The sequence below is a fragment of the Eptatretus burgeri genome, chromosome 9 (genome assembly GCF_056783735.1).
Source record: "Eptatretus burgeri isolate ZD-2024b chromosome 9, Ebu_testis_v1, whole genome shotgun sequence".
Taxonomy (NCBI): domain Eukaryota; kingdom Metazoa; phylum Chordata; class Myxini; order Myxiniformes; family Myxinidae; genus Eptatretus; species Eptatretus burgeri.
In genome coordinates, this window is record NC_140969.1 from 38949800 (window position 1) to 38975188 (window position 25389).

At 41.0% G+C, this 25389-nt stretch overlaps 1 protein-coding gene across 3 annotated transcripts in view; it reads left to right on the plus strand.

Moving 5' to 3' along the window:
* Positions 1 to 10728, plus strand: part of CETP (cholesteryl ester transfer protein) — a 101237-nt gene extending 90509 nt beyond the window's left edge. For all 3 annotated transcript variants that reach the window (XM_085894819.1, XM_085894820.1, XM_085894821.1), the window contains 5 exons: positions 3423 to 3490; positions 5373 to 5415; positions 5783 to 5852; positions 6340 to 6422; positions 10427 to 10728. In XM_085894819.1, coding sequence (XP_085750945.1) covers positions 3423 to 3490; positions 5373 to 5415; positions 5783 to 5852; positions 6340 to 6422; positions 10427 to 10570 — 408 coding nt within the window. In that variant the 3' untranslated portion in view covers positions 10571 to 10728. The remainder of the gene's footprint in view (positions 1 to 3422; positions 3491 to 5372; positions 5416 to 5782; positions 5853 to 6339; positions 6423 to 10426) is intronic.
* The last annotated feature ends 14661 nt before the right edge of the window (positions 10729 to 25389 follow it).

Here is a 25389-nt window from a genome sequence, read left to right on the forward strand (position 1 = left end):
AGCCTGACGGCAAGGATTACACTGGGTTGTTTGTTATTGCCTTCCCAGTGGTATTAAGTGCAGGAATTTGGAATTTGTTCAGGGTGATGGCAATATGTTGCCTACTCTTCACAAAGGACACTGTAGGATCTTTAACATGCAACAACTAATGCCAGCAGAAGGGAGACCCGGTTTAACGTCCATCCAAGAAACGGCACACACGTTGATGAATCATCCTGCCTGTGAAACACCAGGATGAGGGTTTATAGCTGGGCCAAGATTCAATCCCAGGCTAGACAAACTCAGAGGTGAGTAAGCATACCTCAAGGCTATCCTGCCAGCCTGATACCTCACTTACTGGGATCTTTAAAGCCAACCCAACGACCAGTGCTAGCATATGGGTCCTCCAGCTTGATCTTCCCCATGGAGATGGTGCCCACATCTATGTATTGCCTTGCATGTGAAACACCTCTGCATTTTTTAGCAGAGTTGAGATTCAAAACCAGGCTAGACAGCAAAATGGTGAATGTGCATAGCTCCGAGCTGTCCTGCCATCCCACAGCAGGAGACAATCTACATAGAGGCAAACCCTTTTTCTCAGAGTGAGACAATTGAATGAACAAGCTCGAATGAGCTGAGATCTTCGTCCTCTTAATGATGACGTCATAAAAACGAATATGACGTCATTGTGATGTATCAGGTTTGCGATAAATTATTATCTGTGCTAATGCCCGGCTTGATTCACGCAAACAAAATTCAAACAGCTTGCCTAGTTTCGGAGATAATGGTATAGGCGATTTGCATTAGCGGCAATATTATGACGTCAACTTTTTTTCTTGGAAGAATTTCCAAAATCGGAGATGGTTACTGCCTGCGCGTGGGCTTTCTGCATATATGTGGTAAATTTCACGAAGATCCGATGAAAACTGTGGGTTGTGAAACAAAAAATGTCAAAAAATAGGAATGACGTCATAAAAATTGATATGACGTCATAGTGATGTATTATATGTGCGGTAATCCATCTCTGCTAATGCCCTGTTCGATTCCCGCAAACAGAATTCAAAAAGCTTTCCTAGTTTCGGAGATAATTTTTAGGCAATTTCCATCAGCGGAGATATTTTGACGTCATAACTTTTTTTCTCGGAGGAATTTTCAAAATCGTTGATGGTTACTGTCTGCGCAGGCTATTTTTACATATATATGCCGAGTTTCAGGAAGTTTCGATGAAAACTGTAGGCTGTGAAACAAAAAAGTCCACAAGAACAACAACGTGAGTAAGAATTAGAGATCCTCCACGAGGATCTAAAAATCACTCATAGAGCAACATTTGGCAATTTGAAACTTGGCACTTGATAGAGTGCATACCTCCACCAGGCTGAACAGTTTAAATTTTGTTTCACGACACTCAAATCAAATCGATCAGAGGCTATCACTGATAGGTCGGATCTGAATCCGGACCTAAACCAAAATCAAATCGGCTTGTTCTTATCATCAATTCAACTTTTCCACCTCGTTTTGTCACAAGTCGTCCACAACTTTTAGAGATAACATGCCATACATAGTTTTTGGCCCCATTTCTCAATGGTGAAGAATCACTTGAAAAATTCTCATATCTGGATCTGGATTTGAATCTTCACCAAAAATAAATCAACGAGTCCTTTTCACACACACAACCTATCCACCAAGTTTCTACGGAATCCATCCATAACCTTTTGAGATATTGTGCGATATTGTGCAATATATCGTTTTTGGCCCCATATCTCAATGGTGAAGAATCACCTGAAAAATTCTCGAATCCAGATTCATATCATCATTAAAATCTAATCAATTAGTCCTTGTCACACACCCAACCTGTCCAACAAGTTTCATCCGAATCCGTCGACAACTTTTTGAGATATCATGCAACATCGTTTTTAGCCCCCATCTCTCAATGGTGAAGAACCAGTTAAAAATTAAATAATTCTTGTATTCAGATCTGGATTGGGATCTTCACCATAATTTCATCAATTCTTCCTAGTGGCACTCCCAACCTGTCCACCAAGTTTCATGTGAATCCATCTTTAACTTTTTGAGAAACTGTGTTACATATCACATTTTGGCCTTATCTCTCAATGGTGAAGAATCACTAAAAAATTTATCAGATTTGAATCCGGATTCGGATCTTCAAAATTAAGCGTTGCTGTCGTTGGGCCGGTCACCTCCACAAAAAAATTTTTTCATAATGATTGTTTGAAACCTGTGGCCAAAAATTGTGCGTCAAACAGACAGACAAACGCTGCAGACCAAAGTACTTGTCAAAAAAATCTTTTTGACAAGTAACTAGACTTCGGGGGGTTGGGGGGGTGTAAAGGTTAGAGATTCTGCTATGAGTGTGGGAGTCAGTAGTTTGAACCTCAATAATCATACCAAGTATTAAAAAAGAAAAATGGTACATGCTAATTCCTTGCTTGACATTCAGCATTTAATAGAATAGAGCACGGAAAAACAACCACATGTTGGCAACATTCACACAGGCTTTGAACAGCCTAATAACCCCCTCTTGCATTGAAGTTCACTGTTTGGAAGATTTTAAACCAGAGTCGGTGGTGTAATGATTAGAGCATCCGCTCTGAGTCTGGGAGGTCAGCAGTTTGAATCCTAGCTGAGTCATACGAAAGACTACAAAATGGTACATACTGCTTCCATGCTTGACACTCAGCATTTAAAAGTATAGAGCACGGACAAACAACTATAAGATGGCAACCATTGTACAGGCTTAAATTGGCCCAATTGTCTCATCTTGCATTGAAGTTCCTTGTTCGGGAACTCGTATTATTATTCGTCCCATACCTGTTTCACCGGAGGGGACTATAGGTTTGCTCTCTGTCCATCCCACCTGTGGGTTTTCAGACTTTTTCCCAATACCCTTTAACATATTCACCTGAAACTTGGTACATGGCTTTATTATGATAAGTTACAGAACAAGTTCGAGTTTCAGGGTGTTTCGTCAATTTTTCACAGTTATACCCTTTTTTAGACTTGGAAAATATCATATCGGTAGGGGACATGTATTTCAAAGCAATTCTCGCTCTTGTTATTATTATGTTATCGTATATACGCACATGGAGATATGGAGTGGCAATTTGCACTCTTGAATAGTCTCTGCATTGCAGGGGGGTGTGAAGGGGGTAAAAGCAATGGTTTGTATGAATAATGACACTTACTATTAAAGTACAAGTTCAATGAAATTACATTATTCCACTATACTGTACTTGGTGATGACATTTACTTGTTCAAACTTGTGATTATATACCTCACGATATATTGCAGTCCTTTTACAATAATTTTAACTTGCGAACTGAACAATCACTTAATTTATCTTCGATGTAATGCAGGTGTACCTTCAACCCTCATACATCTTCGGCTGCTTAATGTTAATACATTCATTCTTTTTTCCAATGCAGGCCTTGACTATGGAGATTTTCACAGACTACAAAGATGGTGAAATTACAGTTACAGGAGTAATGCAGAGGTACCTTCAATTACATCAACTAATCTACTTATCCACACCCTTTCAGCTTTCAACCCACCCTTTCAAATGTGGACCAGAAAGTATCTGCAGTATTCTTCAACAGAAAAGAAAACTTTGTATTCCTCACTTGAGCAGTTCATCCACCATCCTGCATAATAACATTGATAAGAGTTTTTGTTTTATTTTAATCCGAGGGACAGTGAAACCAAATCTAATAATTGCTGTTTTTGTTTGTTAAATGCAATTTCATAATGCATTAAGGACGGCTCTTTCTGAATTTCAAGTGCAACCGAAGGGAGAGAAAAAAAAAAACGTGATTTAAAAAAAAATTGTAATTTACTGCTTCAGTGTCTGGATGTTAAGGTCTACTGGATGAGATTACTAAGTTTAAGGAGGATTGGTCACAAATCACCAAGATGGTTGATGAAAAAAAAAGAAAAAGTACATGAACCCACACAAAAATCAATCCATCCATCCATTGGGACCATACTCTATGCAGAGCATTGGTGCTGCCTGAGCAGTCTCCTTGGCTATTGAGCACAATCCTGGATGGGTCACCACTCTGACACAGTATACCAGCAAGCTGGCACTCATTTTACCGACCTCAGAAGGATGACATGCCTGAGTTAACCCCACCTGGTATTAATTCAACAGCTGAGTGGGATTTGAACTCAGGACCATAGGATCCAAAGCCTGCCACCCTAACCATTAAGCCAACACCAGGCTTACACAAAAATAATGTAGTCAGAAAGAATGATATGAAATAACCACATCTAACGAGGAAGAGAAGAAAGAAAAAAAGAAAAAAACGTTGGATTGCAGGAAGTGATGGTGGGCGAGTTCCCAAGCCGCCCTTGTTCATATCCTCCTATTAATTTGTAATTATTGGTCACTGGCTTTGATACCAATACAAATTTTTATTATGGCATCAAAAAAATCAAAAAAGCTGTATTTACTGCCGTAAGAGCATTTAAATTGCATCATATATGGAAATAAATGTGAATTGTGCTCCCAGCTTGCTGGCTCGATGACGGAAGACACCATTTACATTTTTGCCACCCCCATCTCTACCCCATTTAAAATCCCGTGCGGGCACAGGCAACTTGCTAGTTGCAGTCAATTTAGGCAAATCTGAAACACTGGCAGAAGCCTATGGTAAAAAATACTGTGATGTAAAAAAAAAAAAAAAACCCCAAAGAAGCCTTTTATTCTTGCCATGGTTGGAAGAGCTCATAAATGGCAGGTTGTAAATTTCATGAGCAAATGATATTTTTTTTTGAGAGCGATCGAGGTAGCGGTCTGTTGCATATACACTGCCTGGGTTCCTTTTTTTCTGGCTGATTGAAATTTTAAAAATAATTTTCCCATCGGTTTGGATTAATCTGAAGCAAGTTTTACTTCATAATTTTGTCTCTTCGAGGAGTGTTTCCATGGTCCAGGGTGGGACAAATAGACAGGCAGACAGCATTATATATATATATATATATATATATATATATATATATATATATATATATATATATATATATATATATATATATGATTCAGTGAATGAAATAAATAGAATGACTAATATATAATTATACAAGGGACAATAATGTACTGAAGGTGGTGGTCAATTAATGTTGGAAATTCAGCAAAGTTATATTTTCGACTTATTGGAATATTTCAGCATGCAATGATGCAAAGTGAATTTCAATAATGAACAGATCTAGTATTTCTCAACTTAAAATTTCATGCACTTCTCAACCTTGAATCTTGTTTAATGAAAAACATTTGCTTTTTGAAAAATATCATGGAATGTTCGAGGAATAATGTGGTTTTCATTATACAACTGCTACAATCTACTTGTTTACACTTCAAATGCATTTATCTACTTCAGATTGAAAGTTCGACTTGGAAAGAAATCTGTTCTCTCAACCAAGGTTAGAGCTCTTTATCATGGACAACAGTAATTATGAAACCATATTTTATCAAATGCACTTGCCATTGCACTTGCATAAAATATTGTTTGTTTCTCAATGTTTATACCAAACACTGAAGTTAGGAGTATAAAGATGACTTTTGAAAAATGAAATGAGTGCATACCAAAAGAGTTGGTGAGGTTTTCGTTCTTGTAGATTTTGGATTGGGGAGGCGAACATAGTGTTATTTTTGTCCCACAAAATTACAGCTCAATGTAGTATTTTTTCTGATCCCCAAGGACATTGATATCCCAAACTTCAATTGGGTCACAAACGTCATCACCAAACCATTTTAGTAACGAGTTATGTTTTTTTTTTTTTCTTCTAGGATCGTGCACGCTTCCTGAAGGTTCTCAAGAAATTTTCAAGAAGTGGTGGTTTCCATACTCTTCTGCAGTGTATGTAGATTCTGTACATTGAGTTGCAATTACCATTGTAACTAATTATAATTGAGGATTTTTCTCAAGCAAATATTAAAAGAGGTAAGCCAACTGCCATGAGAGAAAAGTGTGAGCCCTTCTTCAAAGCAAGAGGGTTTTGAAGTGTTCACACATGCAACATCACTTCAACATTTTTTCCCCCACACAATATTTGGTTGAGAATTATTTTTTTGGCCGACACAGATCAACTCTCATACTTATAAAGATTAGTTTTCTGTTGTGCAGAATTATAATTGATATTTTTTGACCGCATACATTTTTATGTTACTTCAACAACGGTCATCTAGGACATTCTGCCTTAAGCTCACTTTAACATTATGGTTAACCAGCCAAGTTAAAGTGTGGTTGAGAGTGGTGATCTGTCGATTCAGAACAATACAGTACAAGTGTTTGAATTGAAACCACAATAAAACATGACCGCATTCTCTTCCGGATGTCTTTACAGCTTTGGAGAAAGACTTGGGACGTATGATGCAAAGACAAATGAAAAATCTCAATCTCCTCTCCCCATCGTTTTACACACGAGAGGTATTACTGCAAGATTAGATTTGAACGTAAAAAGTAGCAATGTTGTGAAGGTGAATAAAAATGTTGTTGATGACTATTTAGTTATTATTCAGAAACATGGCATGTTAAATCATTTCCACTTGAATTTTGTTGACCAATGCAGTGTAGTGTTCGGCGTTTTGTTTTTAAAAGATATCTGTAAATGGTCTATAGAGCTTTGGTGTGCAGTAAACTAAAATACATCTCCAGTCTTCTTAGACTTATTGTGTATATATACTGTTGCATATTTCAGTAAATGGCCAGAGGTCAGAATCTCAAATGGTTTAGAAAGGTCTCAATGGACATGTTTCGGGCATTCTCCTGTGGTTTCCAAGCTCACTGCCGATTTTATACAAGTCCACCTTCATACCTGTTTTTTCTGGATTCTTCCACTCACACAGTCAAAATGTTATTGTTAAGGGAATCCTTTCCCCTGTCCTCCCAGCAAAGAATGCCCTGAGGCAGTCTTGTTCCTCAGATGCTTAAACGACCTCTTGGATGCTCCATGCAGAAAGGGTCTCTTACTTTTTGTAAATCACTCCACATTATGACCTCCGCCACCAAAGGTGAAGAAGGTTATGTTTTCACCCCTCTCTGTCTGTCTGTTTGCAGGATATCTCAAAAAGCTGTGGACGGATCCAGATGACATTTTGTGCACAGGTTGGGTGTGTGACAATGACAAACTGATTCGATTTTGGTGACGATCCGGATCTGACTACTAGAATTTTAAAAGTGATTCTTCACCATTGAGAGATGGGGGCCAAAAACGATATACAGGGGGCTGCAAAAGTAGGTATACAGTAATGATATACTGGTATACTCCTTACTGTGTACCTACTTTTGCAGCCCCCTGTATATCTCGATATCTCAAAAGGTTGTGGACGGATTCTGACGAAACTTGGTGGACACATTGGGTGTGTGACAGGGAAGAATTGCTTCAATTTAGGTGAAGATCCGAATCTGGATCCGACTACTAGAATTTTTTAAGTCATTCTTTACCATTGAGAGATAAGGTTAAACTGATTTCACGATTTCTCAAAAAAGTTGTGGACACATTCGGATGAAACTTGGTGGGCAGGTTGGGTGTTTGACAAGGACAAATTGATTCGATTTCAGTGAAGATCCAGATCTGGATATGAAAATTATTTAATTTTTAAAGTGATTCTTCACCATTGAGAGATGGGGCCAAAAACGAGATTTTGTATGATATTTGAAAAATGCATTGGGCCCGATATGTTCTTGTGGATCAGGCATTGCGGGGTGGAATATGCGCTCTACCGAGTGCCTTTCTTGTTGCGTACAGTAATCCATCCCACTGGCAGGCAGGCAGCATTTGCATCACTTTCTCTACTGATGTGCAATTGATTATATGGTCTGACAAAGGCACATGTCTTTCACCATTGGCATTCCTCACACACTTTCTTCAGAAGGATCATAAAATAAACCTACTTGTCTATTTACGTATATATGGTTAGCCACTGGAAGAGGTTCATTCTCTTCAACTTCCAGGTGTCACCATCAACCATGACCTTTCCTGGGCCAACCATATAGCAAAGATCACCTCAAAAACTAGCTGCAGACTGAGAATTCTCCGTTGATCCAAGTCATTCCTTGAAAAATCTGAACTACTCAACTTACAAATCCCTTATCCAGAGCTCAGTAGACCACTACTCTCTCCAATGGAGGAGCAGTACTCCACTGACCTATGGATAACCCCAGCATCAAATCAATTTATCCTGGATTCTGTGGGATCTAAAGATTGCAACATTATTGGCATATCCATTCATGAGACAGAACGCTCTCAAGACCTGTTGTGTTCAATGTTGCAAGACAGGTTGATTGGCCTCTACAGTTATCACCTTTCCTTAGATCCAGCTTGCTTGCCACCCTCCAAACCTCCCCAGCTCTTCCACTATTCCAGTAACACCAACCAGGTTAAACTCTTAAACCCCAGGGTTACTCCACACTTCCACTCTTTTCTTGGAACTGCCTTCCTATGGCTATTCAATCCCACCTTTCCCTGCAGGCATTCAGGTTGGTAGTCCACAACCATGCATGTCATCCTCCATCCCTACCCATAATGGTTTCAACCCTCATGAACCTCCCTGTCTGTGCCCGTTTGTGGTGAGGATGTTGAGGTCATGGACAGATTCACTTACTTTGGCAGTGATATTCATGTCTCTGCTGGCTGTGAGTCAGAGGTCAATAGACCTCTGGGTCAGACCTGGGGAGTCATGGATTCACTGGATAATGGGGTGTGGTGCTGCCGGTACCTGTGCGGGAGGACGAAAATCAGAGTCTTTAGGTCTTTGGTGCTTCTAGTCTTGCTCTGTGGATGTGAGACTTGGACTCTGACCAAGGATCTGAGACGGAGACTTGATTCCTTTGGTACCAGGTCTTTTCGGAGAATCCTTGGCTATCGCTGATCGAACTTTGTGTCCGAGCGGTTGCTGAGAGAGACTCAAATGATATTTGTTAGCTGCATAGTCCGTGAGCGTCAGCTGCGGCTGTATGGACATGTGGCCCGTTTTCCTGACGCTGATCCTGCTCACCAGATTCTCTCAGCGAGGGAGTCTCGTGAGTGGAGGAGGCCAATGGGCCGACCTCATGGTTGCAGCAGGTTGATCGGCATCTCAAGGAGATGGGGATGGGCCAGGCATCTGCCTAGGGGATGGCCAGACGGAGGCCCCTGGAGTACCGGCGGAAAGTTGAAGCAGCGACGCGCTGCCCTGGTGCATGCTCCCATACCTAACCTGACCTGAACCTCCCCACCAACCCAACCCTCTTCTTCATAATGTTACATTTTATAAACAAGATCTACAGGGAATGACATGCAGGATAGCACTTAGCAGTTATTAAAACGTTTCAGCTGTACAATGCAAATTGTATATAAAGAAAAATGACTTCAAAATTTAGGCTCAGTGGCAGATTCAGTTTCAGCTCAATAAACAATTGATATCATGGAATGCATTCTCTCCATCCATTATTCTCAGTGGCCAATTGTCCCTACAACCAAATATGCTCATGTATAACTAGACTCTTCCTTTTAAACAACCATTGAGAAAGTTATTGAACCAGATAAACTGCAGTATAACATTATAGAACTAGAACGGCACTCAGTAGATTGCATACCTCCATCAGGCTGAACAGTTTGCATTTTGTCTCCCACCAATAGGCCGGATCTGCATCCGGACCTGAACCGAAATCTAATCAATTTGTTCTTGTCACACAACCAACCTGTCCACCAAGTTTGGTCCGAATCCATCCACAACCTTTTGAGATATCCTCCCCACAAACAGACAGACAGGGGTGAAAACATAACCTCCATTCACCGTCCATGGCAGAGGTAAAGATAAAGGGTTTTTGGTACATTGTTTGGCATGATGGGGAAAATCTGGAAAAAACTGATACTGTTGGGTAAAGTATAAGGAAATAAAACAGGCAAACAGAATCTTAGGTGGACAGATGGCATTCAGTGACAAACAGGTACAATACCATACGAAAGCTGAAACTGAATGGTTGATGGCATCGTTTCATAAACGAGGTCATGATTGCTTAGCAATGAGCAGAACGGCTATCTGAGAGAAAGTTCCACATGGTCCCAAAAAATGCCACCCATCACAAGGCCCCAGTGATAGATAGATAGGCTGCTATAATACCATACTGTTGCTTCAGCCCCATTAAGAGCTACCTCATGTTCAAGAGACTGAAGGCCCATGATAATATCACGACCTAAGACCACCCAGAAATATTCATGCTAATGTTACATGCTCCTGTAGAAGACTCACTGCAGCCTCACAATGTCAATGTCAGACTACAATACGTACCAAGTATTGTAGTCTGTCGTTTGTGCAATAAGTGCATTCAACGCAATTTCAATTGTCAACTTTTAGGATGTGCCTCACAAAGTGTGGCTGTAACTGTATATATATATATATATATATATATAGATGTAATCCTCCAACATCTTTTCCATCCCACCCTAGGGAAACTTCTGTTTAGAAACAGACTTTGTTGTGAGAAAAGAATTCCTATCTCATGTGGTGAAGAAACTGTTGGAAAAACACCAGTTGTCATCTCCAGCTGTTTCTCAAACACCTACACCATTCCTCAACACCACTTTTAGTTGAGCTGTAAATATAAATTACAAAGTTTGGTATGAACATTCAAGACATTTCCTTTCCATTGTGCAGTACTTGGCATTTTAATTTTTACAATTTATAAAGGATATTCTCAAGTGGCATTTTAGCTTTTAAAAGGAAAATAAAGAAATGAATGAATGAATGAATGAATGGCTGCTCTTTTTGATGTAAGTTGGCTAACTCCACACTGACTTTTCTCTTCTCAGCACGAATGGTTCCATAACTGTTCTTTCAAGGGTTCAATCGTGCATTCGGTCAAATCGGTGATGCCTTTCATTTAACTCTCACTGCCCCCCTCTCTTCCAACTCCCTTTACATTACACTGTTGAGATTTGCTCTGAGCAAGGTCGTAAGTTTCAGAAATGTTTATATAAACTGTCTGAACATTTCTTCAAAATATTTATTAACAAGTCCGAAATAAATTAATCTCTCCCTCCTCCCATAAATTAATTTTCTTCACGACATCTGATACGCAAAGCAAACACAGCACAATATCAAAAGATGAATGAGCAATGACATGACCAGAATTCAATCATCCAGGAAAATAAAGTTCCATAGTTCAATGTGAATTTTTTTTTTCATATGCAAAGGAATATTGCTTCCGAGTTTGAACCTGGGAATGAAAGGGGAACTAATTTTGAACAAACAGAACTATAAATGTGGACACAATCAGCTTTAGTTTCTATAGAACATTGCATTTCAGACCACATCGTCAGACATCCTTCATACTTCAATGTTAAGCACAAGTGTTGAGTGGATATATCTTCTCCTGCATTCCTTAAAGAATGGTCCATCCCATATATGACGTACCAGAGGTTCAGGGGCCCGAGACAATCGGCCCCACACCGCCAAAAAGACGTCATGCGCAGCGACTCACCGCATGTCAAAAGCAACCATTTGTAGAAGACTGTGGTTCATCCTTTCCAGATAGTAATTATGTCACGATGCTTAGTCGTACGTCACTACGGTTTCATGTAACGATTATAGTTGTACATGGTGGTCTGTGAAACTTTTGGAGGTTCGGAAGGTTCCGCACACCCAGAGTAGTTAGGAACCACTGACGTAGAGCATAACAATCCACCGAAATTCTAATAAAGTGAAATTCAGCAATGAACACAGCCAGCAGCTTTGTTAAACCAAAGATTTATTGAGATATCTGATATGACAGCATTGTTTTCTGATCTAAAGAGGAAAGCAAAAATAGCAACTCTTTTTTGTCATCATCTGCAACTGTAACATCAGCAAAGTGATCAAACATGGAATCATGTCGAAATATCACAAACCCTCCTGAAATGCAGAAGTTTTCCTTCAAAACAACTGGGAGAAACATCTGCAAATAAAGGCTGGAAAATGTTATCAAAGAAATAGTTAGGCTGGAATTTAACTTCACAGTGTCAAAAGATTTGTTGAGATGACTTGGTAAACTTTGTGTGAAATTTCTCTCAAAATCACTGTCTAACAATCTGATACAACTTGCTTCAATGACACAGTTTCAATTACCAGAGTTTATCATACATATTTACACAAGACATTCTCAAAAATATTTTCATAATTAATTATGACTGCTCTATTCATCCCAGTCTCCCCACCAAAAAAAAGAGAAACCAGTAACTCGTTGGTCGAATAACAAGAAAGCAAAAATGATCATCAAAACATTTGATTTTTTTTTTTTAAATTTCACCTTCAAACAAACAAGTAACACAAATTAATGTTAAATGTGACTTGCATGTAATTACGTGCAAACATTAACCCTTTAATCTTCATTCTCCTCCACTTGCAAGCATTTTGAATAATCTGAATACAAGTATTTATATTGTACATTATATGCAAAAATAATCGCATTATCGTCACCACATTCACAGCATTAGGTGAACACCAAAGAAGCACATGAACACACTTGTACGTCATTGATGTTAAAAAAACAAACAACACTATGTCTACAGTTATTACATTACACATCATGTGTCAAAATAAAACAAATTGTTACCTGCAAAAAGGAAAAAAAAATTGTTCAATTGCAGCAACAAAACCTGATTGTTGTTTTGCAATGATGTAAGCATTGCCCGTTCCTTTAAAGGCTTATAAATGGAACAGGCCAACAGGGAGAAACAGGTAGGCCTGCAATATGGAAAATAAACCTCAGATTATATAAATGAGGAAACAAAACAAAAAAGGGAAAACCATCTGTAATCAATGCCAAAAACCCACTAATTTCTGAGCTATGTGTTTCGATGGATGTTGTATGCATTGTGTATTATGTAACAAAATAATATAAACAATTGCCTTCAAACAAATCCTCACCGGGGAGGAACAATAAGGTTTGTCTGCTTTTGATGCATTTCAATGAGAAAGTGGACAAAATAAAGGTTGAATAGTCATGCAAGTGTCTCATCTGATGTGAAAAAAAGAAGAAAAAAAAGGATGAATCAACGTCTGTTAGCAGCCCTACCTCAGAGGGGTTACAACCCTTTCACAATAACCTTAGGTTTTCTTGGCAAATATATAATAACCTCTTACCCAATGCAGGGCTCAATGATGTCACACAAATGGCAATTATATTGTATCAGGGACAAAATCGCCACCAGGTAATGATGTTGTTGAACATGCCAGTAATGTCACAATTCTTTCTCGACTCTCATTCAATTTAAATTTTTCCATCATCAACAGGATGCATCACTACAGCCTCAATGTGATGCACGCAAGCAAAATGATCAAAAGATAACGTGGATGAAGCAGTGAGGTAGACCAAAGATTGGAAACGGGTGTTATCAGGCTATGTTTGACGTCTCCGTGCATAACGCTCTCGACAACTGAATAAAATGCTCACCGTTTAATGGCTCAGGATATCAAATATCTTGTAAAAGCAAAATGTGAAAGGTCTCTTTCATTAAATGGATCTCCAACACAAAGATAAAATGTGTTGGTTTTGCCAAAGAAAAACAAAAAACAACCTGGTTGTAGTTTGGAAGATCGATCTTCAAAAATAAAGGCACCACAAAAAAGTATAGCTGCCCAACAGGCCAGGCTCAGGTAAACTGCTTTGACCACCAACTGGTGTTCATTATTCAAAGGGAAGTATTCCACCTCTGACCTATCCTGTCAATCCTAGATCACTGTGTGAAATAAAATAAAGCAATGTGCAAATCCAAATATTGTTGTGGTGCCGGGTTCGGTGGCGAGGACGACTGCTATATGGAGCAGTCGGGCCATCTCCCACTGAACACCGGAATTGAAAGGTCGTCACCCCGGATAACTCCAGAGTCGACGGGTCGCTTAAAGGACCGTGGTCGCCAATATTTCGACGGCGTGAGGTAGGGTCCACTTGTCTATTCCAATTTACCTAAGTACTCACGCCATCTAACTACCGGGGAAGCCACACCCTCGGCCGACTTTGTCCGAACCGAGTCGCTGTTACCGACTCGGATCCGGCGTAACCGAGCGGGAGTTACCAAAGCCGTGCTGGTCCAAATAACAACTTACGGCACAGACGGCCTCACTATTTCTGAAGCCCGCACCATGCTGGGTCAATGGTCGAAACGACAGGCAACGAGCTGGTACATTTAACGGGTTTATTTATAATATGGGGGGAGACACAGAGCAGAGTTATCACGAATATGCAGGCAATGAACAATGAGCAATCAACACATACAATTTCTACTTATAGGACCGGCCACAGACACACACACACACACACACACACACACACACACACACACACACACACACACACACACACACACACACACACACACACACACACACACACACACACAAATAAATGGGGCCGGCCGGCTTTATTCGGACCTCCAGCCCAGGAGGATAGGCAAACTGGAGGGTCAGAGTTCTGCTGGTACCTGGCCGCGTTCGCACGGCTTGCCGACCTGCCCTTGTGGAGCTTGGGATTCTTGTGGAAGGGCTTGGGAAGATCGGATGCTCCAACCACCACGGTGGGACTCAAACCCACACGGACAACCTCGCACCAAGCGCCAAGGAACCAAGATGAAGCAGCAGATGCAAACCAGCACCAAGATGGAAGATGGCCAGCAGACTAGACGAGACGACCAAGACGGATCGCACCGACAATTATTCAACCCCTCCTGCGAGGTGGGAGGGATCCGTACTGAGGTAACTCTGCCTCCCATTGGACGGGTGGAGTGTCGGTGGCCCGCCCTCCGAAGAGGCTCTGTAGTTGTTTCTGGCCTTCTGGCTTCCCATTGGCTGGAGCGCCTCGGCTTTGCTCGCTCTTCATGCATTGGCTGGAGGAAACACTCCCTGCCCTTCTTCAGAGCGGAGCCTCGATCTGAGGCGATGGTGGCTCCGCCCACGCCTTCAGCCAAAAACACGTTAATAATGGAGTCGGTGTGCGAAGGTTTGGTTGGGTGGCGGAACGAAGCAGGACGTTGTTGTTGGGGATTAATAAAAAAACGAACTGCAAAATAACTCGCGGCGCACACATGAAATTCCCGTTAGACACAGGGGATGGATTCTAACTATACACGTATACTTAACGAAATAACTAAGCTTAGGGACTGCTGTCTGTTTGTGTGTAAATGGCTGCCAGATTCATAACAATATATCATTCAAAGGCAAGAAGATTAAATTATCCAAGTAATTAAAGTGTGTTCTTATTACTATTTCGCATTATTGAAAACGCAAAACAACTGGCCTCCAAAGCCAGTCACCGACTGGAAATCGTCCGTCATGTAAAGTCCTTCCTCGGCCCACCTGAGCTCCTGACCACATACAAATCTTTTGTCAGCAGCCTGATGGAGTACTGCTCTCCCCTCTGGGTTGGTGCTCCTGCCTCAGCTTCACGCTGTGGAAACCAAGGCATTTCAGATCATTGGCATCTCCCATGATGAGGCTGAGTCTTTGGGCCTCTCACTCTCTCATTGCAGGCAGGTCGGTGGTCTTTCTGTCTTCTACAGTCTCCTCTCCGGTCACGCCCCCCCCCTTGCTCTGTCTGCGATTTGTCCCCACCATGTTTCCGCAGGGCGCTCGTGGTCCGCCAACAACCCCCTTCTGGTAAAACTACCAAAATCACGAATCACTGCTCACCTTCACTCTTTCATTCCTCTTTTCCCCCGCCTTTGGAATAAACTCCCTCATTCTGTTCAATCCCATTCTTCCCTCCAGGCCTTCAAAACAGCTGTTCACCACCACCTCTTATCGTCCCCCATCCAAATCCTCTATCTTTTCTACCCCTGTTAATCCACCCCAAACCCACCTCCTTCAAATTCCCTGCTTTCCTTCCTGAAAGTCCCTGTAATGTCCATCTTGTATACCCCATGTTCCCCGCCCCATCCCTCTCCCTTCCACATATCTCCTCATGTCTCTGTTCCCCACTGTTTTGTCCTTCCCACTCCCACCCCTCTTGTCTCATGCCCCCCTTGCTGTGCATTAGCTCTCATACGAGCCTCGACAAGGTATACAAAAAAAATAAAAATATATAAAAAAAAACTGGACAAAATGAAGCAGCAGTTAATTGTGATAAAAGTATTTCCATATTTATGGAGAAACAATTTTATGGCGATCATGTACTGAAAAATTTAGCCATTTTGTTTTAAGCTTACAATTAATCCTGATAGATGTCTTCTGCATTATGAAAGGTGGGCTTTTAGCTTTGTGGATGTGGAGAGAGGAGCACCTCACAATGAGTCATCAATTAGATTTCATTGGTAAATGTGATGGATTAGCCACGACAACACTTCCTATTACCTGCTCATGAACAGTTTACTATGAGTTGTGATCACAAGTTTTTGAGGATTCTGATCAATGTGAATTAGAAATTGCTAAATGACAAGCTTGGTTTCTTCTCACCCAAATTAAGCTGCATGAAAACAGTCATGGGTAAACCAGATTTCAAAGTTCGCCTTCAAAGCCAGCCGCCGACTGAGCATCCTCCGTCATACGAAGTTCTTCTTTGGCACACCTGAATTCCTACCCACCGACAAGACCTTCATCTGCAGCTTGATGGAGTACTGCTCCTCTCTGGGCTGGCATTCCTGCGTCCCATCATTCTCAGCTTGACACTGTGGAAACCAAGGCCTTCAACATTATTGGTATCTCCCATGATGAAGCTCAGTCTATGGGCCTATCACTTCAACATCACATATAGGGCGGTGGTTTCTCGATCTTTTATTACTGCCTCCTTTCTGGTCTTGCACCTCTGCTGTTTCAGAGCTTGTCCCCCCAGGTTTATGCAGGATGCATACAGTCCACCATTAACCTCCTTCTGGTGAAACTACCTAAATCTAGGATCACTGCTCACCTCCACTCATTCTTTCCTCTTTTTCCCCACCTGTGGAAACAACGTCCACATTCTCTTCAATCTCATGATTCCCTCCAGGTCTTGAAGATCATCACAAATCCAAAACCATAATCTTTTCCACACCCGTTAAGCCCCCCCCCCAACCCTGCATTCTCCCACCCCAATCCCTCCTCCCAAATGTCCAGTTTTCCCTCCTGAGAGTTTCTCTCTGTATCCATCTTGTCCACCCCATGCATCCTCTCCTGCCCCTCATTCCTCCCCACACCCATTGTTTGTCCAAATGTGCCTCCACCGTGGCCTTCAACTCTTGTTTTGGTCTTTCCACCACCCCCTCTCTCTGCTATTCCTTTTGTCCTGATCCATTCAGTGTACTAATCCTAACTCTTCCACGAGCCTCAACTATGTATTCAAAAAAAAAAAAACATTGTTATAACAGTAGAAAATGCTGGTGGAGGTTTTGAGTAAATTGTTGATGCTCATGACATCCATATATTGTAACTCCTGAATATGTCAGAGACTTTTGCACAGCAGTTGTGTGTGTGTGTGTGTGTGTGTGTGTGTGTGTGTGTGTGTGTGTGTGTGTGTGTGTGTGTGTGTGTGTGTGTGTGTGTGTGTGTGTGTGTGTGTGTGTGTGTGTGTGTATATATATATATATATATATATATATATATATATATATATATATATAGTGTATATATGGACTCCTGTCCAGGAGTCTTCGACATAAATAAATATATATATATATATATATATACATATATATATATATATATATATATATATATATATATATATATATATATATATATATATATATATATATATGTCGAAGACTCCTGTACGTGTTTCAGACAGTTGAATATGTTATTCCACATCATTGAAATTTTCACGACTCTCCAATAATTAGGAACCAAAATGTTCGAAAAAATATTTGAAACCTGATTATTGAAACACTCCTGCCTCTCAAGATGACCAATCTGAAAATTATGCATTGACCTGCATGTGGATCCGGTTTTTAAGCAGCCCAAATAAATACCAGATCAAGAAGTAGGAATTTTGACCTGCTGTAGTTTATCACTTGGGAAGACCCGACAATGAAAATCATGACATAAATAAACATTTACAGAAATGTTAGAGGACTAGAATAAAGACATCATGGGTTATGTTTGGACATAAAATTAAATTTGAAGGAAAGGGGAGACAGTGGGGATGAATTTGCCTCCATATTCATCTATCCATTTATTGCATCAGTTTCGTGCAAACCAAAACATTCCACATCTTTTTTGACATTTTCAATCTGTGCCTTTTTAGGACGTCTTTTACATTTTCTTCCTTGTACCGCAACGAGCTGTATTACTTTCTTCACAGCTTCATCTTCTGACCTTCGTTGCACATGACCAAGTCTTCAACCACACCAACCAAGTCTTCTCTTCCCAAGTTCTTCACCACTAATAATTTTTAATCTCCTCCTGATTCCAAGGTCAGAATTCTTGCTTTCAGAGATGATCAATTCATCAATCATATCATTCTCATCTTTGTTCTTTCCATTATTTTTACATCTTCAATCTGCCAGTGCCCAAGTTTTGCTTCCATACATCAATACCAGACACATCATGTGTGCAGAAAACTAAAGTCTGGAGAAATCAACCATGCTGGGTATGATTGAGGGAATGAGGTAGATGTTGTATGTGCTGGGTGGAGGGGTAAAGGCTGCAACAAAGCTGTCTCTGCTAGAGCTTCGGGAAGCAGTGCTGATCATGAATTGGAGAAATCTGATCATGAATGTCACCAGAAGTCGGATATGACTTGATGGAACAAGATAACTAGATGACATTAATACCGATTTGATACAGACTTTATACAAACTTTTACAGATAATGGAATTGTTCTTTGCTTCGTGATGCGACCTAGTTGTCTCCACTTATTCCAGCGTTGTTGTTGTTCGTCTTTCGGCTGCTCCCGTAAGGGGTCGCCACAGCGGATCATCCGTTATGATCCGCATACTGACTTGGCACAGGTTTTACGCCGGATGCCCTTCCTGACGCAACCCTGGTCGCCTCTTACGACACAGGGATATGGATTGGGTTTCACCATGATTCTGGGCTGCCCTACACCCTCTCATCGCGCGGCCCAGTGCAGGGCTCCCGTCCTCAAGCGATCCTCCAACCCAAGCCTCCGAGTAGCCGGATTACAGGCGCACGCCACTACGCCCGGTTTCCACTTATTCCAGCGTGATTTTGTTATTTATCTAAGCTAATTCTGCGACCCCTGATGCCTCTATCTTATCTCCAGCATAACAGAAACTTTGCCATTTTCCATATTGAATTCTACACACAGGAACATTTGTTTTTGTTCTTTGTCTTTTTCTTTAAATGAATGATTCATAATCGAAAAAACAAATGCTCCTGGGTGCAGAATTCACACACACACAAAGGCCATTGTCTGCTTTCTTTCCTTTATCCTGCTTCACCACTCACCATAACGTTTGTTTTATTAATGTCGAATAAACCTTTCTTCTGTATTGCACTCTTACATTTTTAAAACATCTTTTTTTGCATTTTTTTTTTAAACTTTCATTGTTTAATACCAAGTCGTCATTGTACAATAACTTGGCATGCATATTTCAACCTTTCATTTTTTGTCGATTCTTTCATCACTATTACAAACAGCAAATAACATAAAACTGATCCCTGATGTAATCCGAAGTCATAATAAAACCAGAAATGGCCCTTCCTATTTAACAATGGCAACATGACGAAGTCATGCACATATAGTGGTTTTCTGATTTTATTATTACGCCCAACCACAACTCCACCTCCTCGCTGGTACGCAGTAAGGCAGAGACAATGTGCTAGTGTGGCAGATGGCAATTGTTGATCACAGTTCGTGCAGCTTTAGCTGATATGGGACACAATCTCTGCCTTGCTGCTGGACTAAGCCAGGGGTGTAGTGTATAAATAATGGGAAGAAATTAAATGAGTCACGGACATTGCTTCTGGACGATCTTTATAGTGACAAGCTTTTGGCCAAATAAGCCTTCTTGATTTTCCTCAAGAGTGAACATATATATATATATATATATATATATATATATATATATATATATATATATATATATATATATATATATAGTTACGGATCTAGTTTAGGGGGGTAAAATGGGGGATAGATTAGAATAGTTATTTCAAAACACATGTTAACATAAGTGTGGTGGATTCTCGATATGATAAAACACGTTGAGCATGTGCTTCGAAAGCCCTCGTCTCCCTGACCAAGTATCTGTGCATAAGCCCAGCTTCACCCACCCCCCCCCCCGGCTGCATTCTTGAATCCCCCCCCCACACCACATCTGTCCTTTCCAGGCAATTCCCCTCGCTGTAACAATCAGTGAATGTTGCCAATGCCATGGACTGCAGGGTCAGTGCGAGGCGAAGTGGGCTAAAAACCTGCCAAATAAGGAGATCTGTCTGACTGCTTTGACAAATAAGCACGCTCCACGATGCACTTCAATGGCCCCTGTGGAGACTTTATAAAAGCACAGACAATGAATGCCCCCCCCAACTCTGTAATTAAACCCCCTTTTGATTAAAACTTGTGCGGTCACTGAAAGGAGGATCCGTAGTGCTTTGAAGATTGACTATTAACCTGTTAAATGGGAAAATTGGGCCCGTGCTTGTAGTCCACAAATGCAGATCGCCGACAAGCTTCGCGCAGTCATCTTGCGGCAATTCCACCGTGGGCGTTGCATTCATTCACACAAAATTAACCCTGCAGATGCCCACCGGGTGGTGTGTCGGTCATTGTAGACCGTATATTGGATTCGCTATAGAGCTAGATATCCCTTATTGTCGGGTTTTCCGTCTGTCTGTCTGTGTATGTGTGTCTGCAACGCGAGGCTCCACAGCACGAACCAGCAAACCGATTTCGATGAAACTTTGCCAACGTGTGGAATATATACTGGGAATGTGCGCGTTTGAATTTCGTTGCCTAGCAACCACCCGTTGCTGTGCAGCGGCCGAAAAACCGCGTACAGTATTTTCAATACTTGTCCTTCAGTTTTGAATGTAGAGAAACGAGACTTCGGAATTAAACACTTTGAGATATTTAGAAAATTTTACTCGAGCCGATTTTTGATTGAGGTTTTATTTTTCAAATGGTAGTCCTTCAAAAATCGGGTGACTATTCACCGTCATTTTTTATGAGGGGCTTAGGAAAGTGGGCGGAGCTTAGGGAAAGTGGGCGGAGCTTAGGGAAAGTGGACGTGGTTGATGAAAAGTGGGCGTGGCTCAGGAGGTGTGGTCAAACAAGAGCATTGAGAGAAGTTTATCAGGTTTTCCGTGTGTGTGTGTGTGTGTGTGTGTGTGTGTGTGTGTGTGTGTGTGTGTGTGTGTGTGTGTGTGTAACGCGAGGCTCCACAGCACAAACCAGCAAACATTATTTTTCAAATGGTAGTCCTTCAAAAATAGGGTGTCCATTTACCGTCATTTTTTATGAGGAGTGCCAGTTGGCAAAATACGCAATAGGAAAAATCTTGCCAGGCAGAGGAACAATTGTATGTGAACCAATACATCTTGGCAATGAATCTTTGTTGGTGGATCGGTCAGAATGAAAAGCATAGTCTCCAGCGCTTCAATCCTAGCGAATCCCTCGTCGCCTACCGGCTTGTGTGTGTGTGTGTATATATATATATATATATATATATATATATATATATATATATATATATATATATATATATATATATATATATATATATATATATATATATATATATATATATATACACACACATATATTTATATATATATATATATATATATATATATACACATATATTTATTTATCATGGTTTTTTCATTTATTTAAGAACCTTAAATAATTCCCATACACAAAACCTATCCATTAGGAACCTAATATTTTGTGTAAATGTTGCCCAATGTTGCAGAAAAAGACATGACATGTCACATTTCTTGGGGAATTTTGCTTATTGTGTCACTGATTATTGCTTTTAATTCGCCAGAAGTGTGTGGATTTGTAGCGTACACTATGTCCTTCCAATATCCCCACAAAAAGAAATCTGGTGATGTAAGATCTGGGGATTGAGGTGACTACAATGACTTGGACACGACCCGGTCACCAAAGAGTAGCCCAAGTAAGTTCATGCTGTATCGTAAAGTGTGACTCATGGCACCATCTTGCTGAAACAATCTTTGGTTGATTTTGTCTTCTGTAAGGTGCCCAAGAAACTCATGCATTATGTTGATGAAACGTTCTGAGAAGAAAATTGGGCCAATAATTTTTTTACCAACTTACAGCACTCCAAACACCAATTTTTGTGAAATGCAATTGCCTTTCATGCATTGCATAAGGATGTTCACTTCGCCATAAATGGGCGTTTTATGAATTTATATGCTTAGAAAGATGAAACCATGCTCATCTGTGAAAAACATAACATTCAAAACATTGTCTTCTTCTCTTACCATCCTCTGGAGCTGCTTACAGCAGGCTACATGTATTTCTTTATCTGGCTGCAGTAACTGACGCAAGGCATGAATTTTGTAGAGATAATGTTTGAGTGTCTTAACCGCCTCCACAACACTGGAATATGAACAGTGAGCTTGTTGTGCTAAATGTGAGATTTCTTTGGGCTTACTTCCATTCTTTCCCACACTTCACCCACTTTCTCTGGTGTAACAACACTTGGCTGGTACATGTGATTTTTAACTTTCATGCAGCCTGTTTCTCTGAACTGCTTCACCAGTTTCCATATCACTGATTTTGAAGGTGTCATACGACAACTAAAGTGACTTTTAAATGCAATTTAACATTCCCTAAAGGATGTATTCTTCATTTAATGTTCGACGAGAAACGCGTTCTTCCACAGTGAGCACCATGGCATAACTGAGTGAAAACTCTCAAATGTCACTGCTTGGTCATGTGATAAATCACGTGATACCCGACAACTCTCAAGATCATGCTATGTCTTTCGGTAACATTGGGCTACATTTACACAAAATATTAGGTTCCGAAGAGATATAGTTTTCAAGTGTAAGGGAATTATTGAGGGTTCTCAAATAAAAACAAAATCACCGTATGTGTATGTGTATGTGTATGTGTATGTGTATGTGTATGTGTATGTGTATGTGTATGTGTATGTGTATGTGTATGTGTATGTGTATGTGTATGTGTATGTGTATGTGTATGTGTATGTGTATGTGTATGTGTATGTGTATGTGTATGTGTATGTGTATGTGTATGTGTATGTGTATGTGTATGTGTATGTGTATGTGTATGTGTATGTGTATGTGTATGTGTATGTGTATGTGTATGTGTATGTGTATGTGTATGTGTATGTGTATGTATATATATATATATATATATATATATATATATATATATATATATATATATATATATATATATATATATATATATATATATATATATATATATATATATATTTGCGAACCGGGGGTCGGTGGCAAGAATGACCACTAGGTGGGGAAAGCGACGTCGTCTCCCACCAAACTCCCCAGAATTGTAGGCCATCGCTCGGATAACTCCGCGAGCCGGCGGGTCGTTTAACCGACCGTGGAATGCCAATATCTCGACCGCGTGGCATAGGGTTATTAACCTCCGCCATCGAAGATTGGAGGTTACTGTTTTCACCCCTTTCTATTTGGTTGTTTGTTTGTGAACAGTATTATGGAAAAACTCCAACGGATTTTTACGAAACTTGGTGGGGGGATTAGGTATGGTCCAAGGTTCATGCCATTATATTTTGGACTTGGTCCAAAATCCAATATGGCCGCTATGGTGGCCATTTTGAAAAAAATATTTGAATTTCTTTTGTATTTCTACATGTTTTAAGTGATTTCCAACCCCCCCCCCACCCAAAAAAATTGTTAGAGAAAAAATTTTTTTGCAACTTTCTTTTCAACAAAATTTCGATTTTTTTTTTTTGCATTTCTACATGTTATAAGTGATTTCCAACAAAAAACATGCCAACGTTATAATTGCAGCTGATTTTGGAACTTCAGGTGGATATACCCACGTAAAATCAATTTGTCTCAAGGAATCGAGTATGACGAATGAATTGAGTATGCAAAAGTTAAAAGTAAAAGGGAAAGTTGCAAACTATAACTCTGTGAGCACTGTTGACGTCAAATTGAATGAGTAGGATATCAGGTTCACTTGAGTGACCTTGCAGTATTGGAGGCGGAGGTTTTGCACTCTACCGAGTGCTCCCCCTCTAGTTTTGTCTAGATCCAATGTACCTAAGTAACCATGTGGTCTCAGCTACCGGGGATCCACGCCCTCGGAACGCCTGGCCGAAGCGGATTCACTCTACGGGCAGCGGTAAAATTACACCGACCGACTACCACTCTGCCACCCACCTTGCCGGCTCGGATGCAGTCGAGCGGGCCTGCCCAGGACGTCCCGGCTACAATTGTCCGATTACCGGGGATAAAACCCCGCCTAAACTCAGATCTGAACCATGCTGGACCAATTCAAGAAAGGACAGAAACGAACTGGGGACATTACTACAATTGTTTGTTTACAATAAAAAGAAAAAAAAACACAAGGCAAGACTTATCGCGTATATACAAGAAATATTTAGAATGATCCAAAAACACTTATTCAGTTCTACTTACAAGACGGGCCCACACGCAGACACACACACACACACACACACACACACACACACACACACACACACACACACACACACACGAAAATAAACACAGAGTTCTTTATTGGACCCTCGCAGCGGAGGAGAGAAACGAGCTGGGGGCCAGAGTCCAGCTGGATACCTGACAGTCGGAGGAAGGGGGTGCTCCATGGTGTGGCACCAGACAATGGTCGTTGGTTTGGTCCCCAGTCGCACGTGTGGGACTCGTGGTTCGTGGCAGAGCTTGGGTGGTGAATAGCAGGGTCCACGGATGGGGGCCAGGGTCACTCTTTCCTTTCCTTGTAGAGGACCAGCAGGGACACGTTCGCCGCCTTCACGACCTTCTGCTCAACCCTCCGCTTCAAAAGAACTGCACGCTCAACAACCCTCAGAGCCCTACCAAAACCTTGTCAGAAACCCAGGGAGAACTTCCTCCAAGACCCTTCTTCCTCACTCGACTCTCAACTACCACAACCCTGTCAAAAACCTCAGAACAACCTTCGTAACAACCTCCTGCCTCAGAGTGTGCTCGGGAATTTATGGACCTCCCTCAACTGGGTGGGGCTCGCTCGAACAGACGTCACTCCCCGCCCTGATTGGACAGGCTCCAATGTGGCTGGGGTTTCCCGGCAGGGGCCAAGGCCCCGCCCCGGAAAGGTGGGCCGTAGGACCTGTCCAATCAGAGGCGGACAGCGAGGTGTGTTCACCAAGGCCCCTCCCTGCTGAGGGAGGTACATAAATTCCTGAGCACTAAGAGAGGTGGTCTTTTTGAGGTCTTGGGTGGTCTTTTTGAGGTCTTGGGTGGTCTTTTTGAGGTCTTGGGTGGTCTTTTTGAGGTCTTGGAGAGTTTTTGGTGGGCGTCGA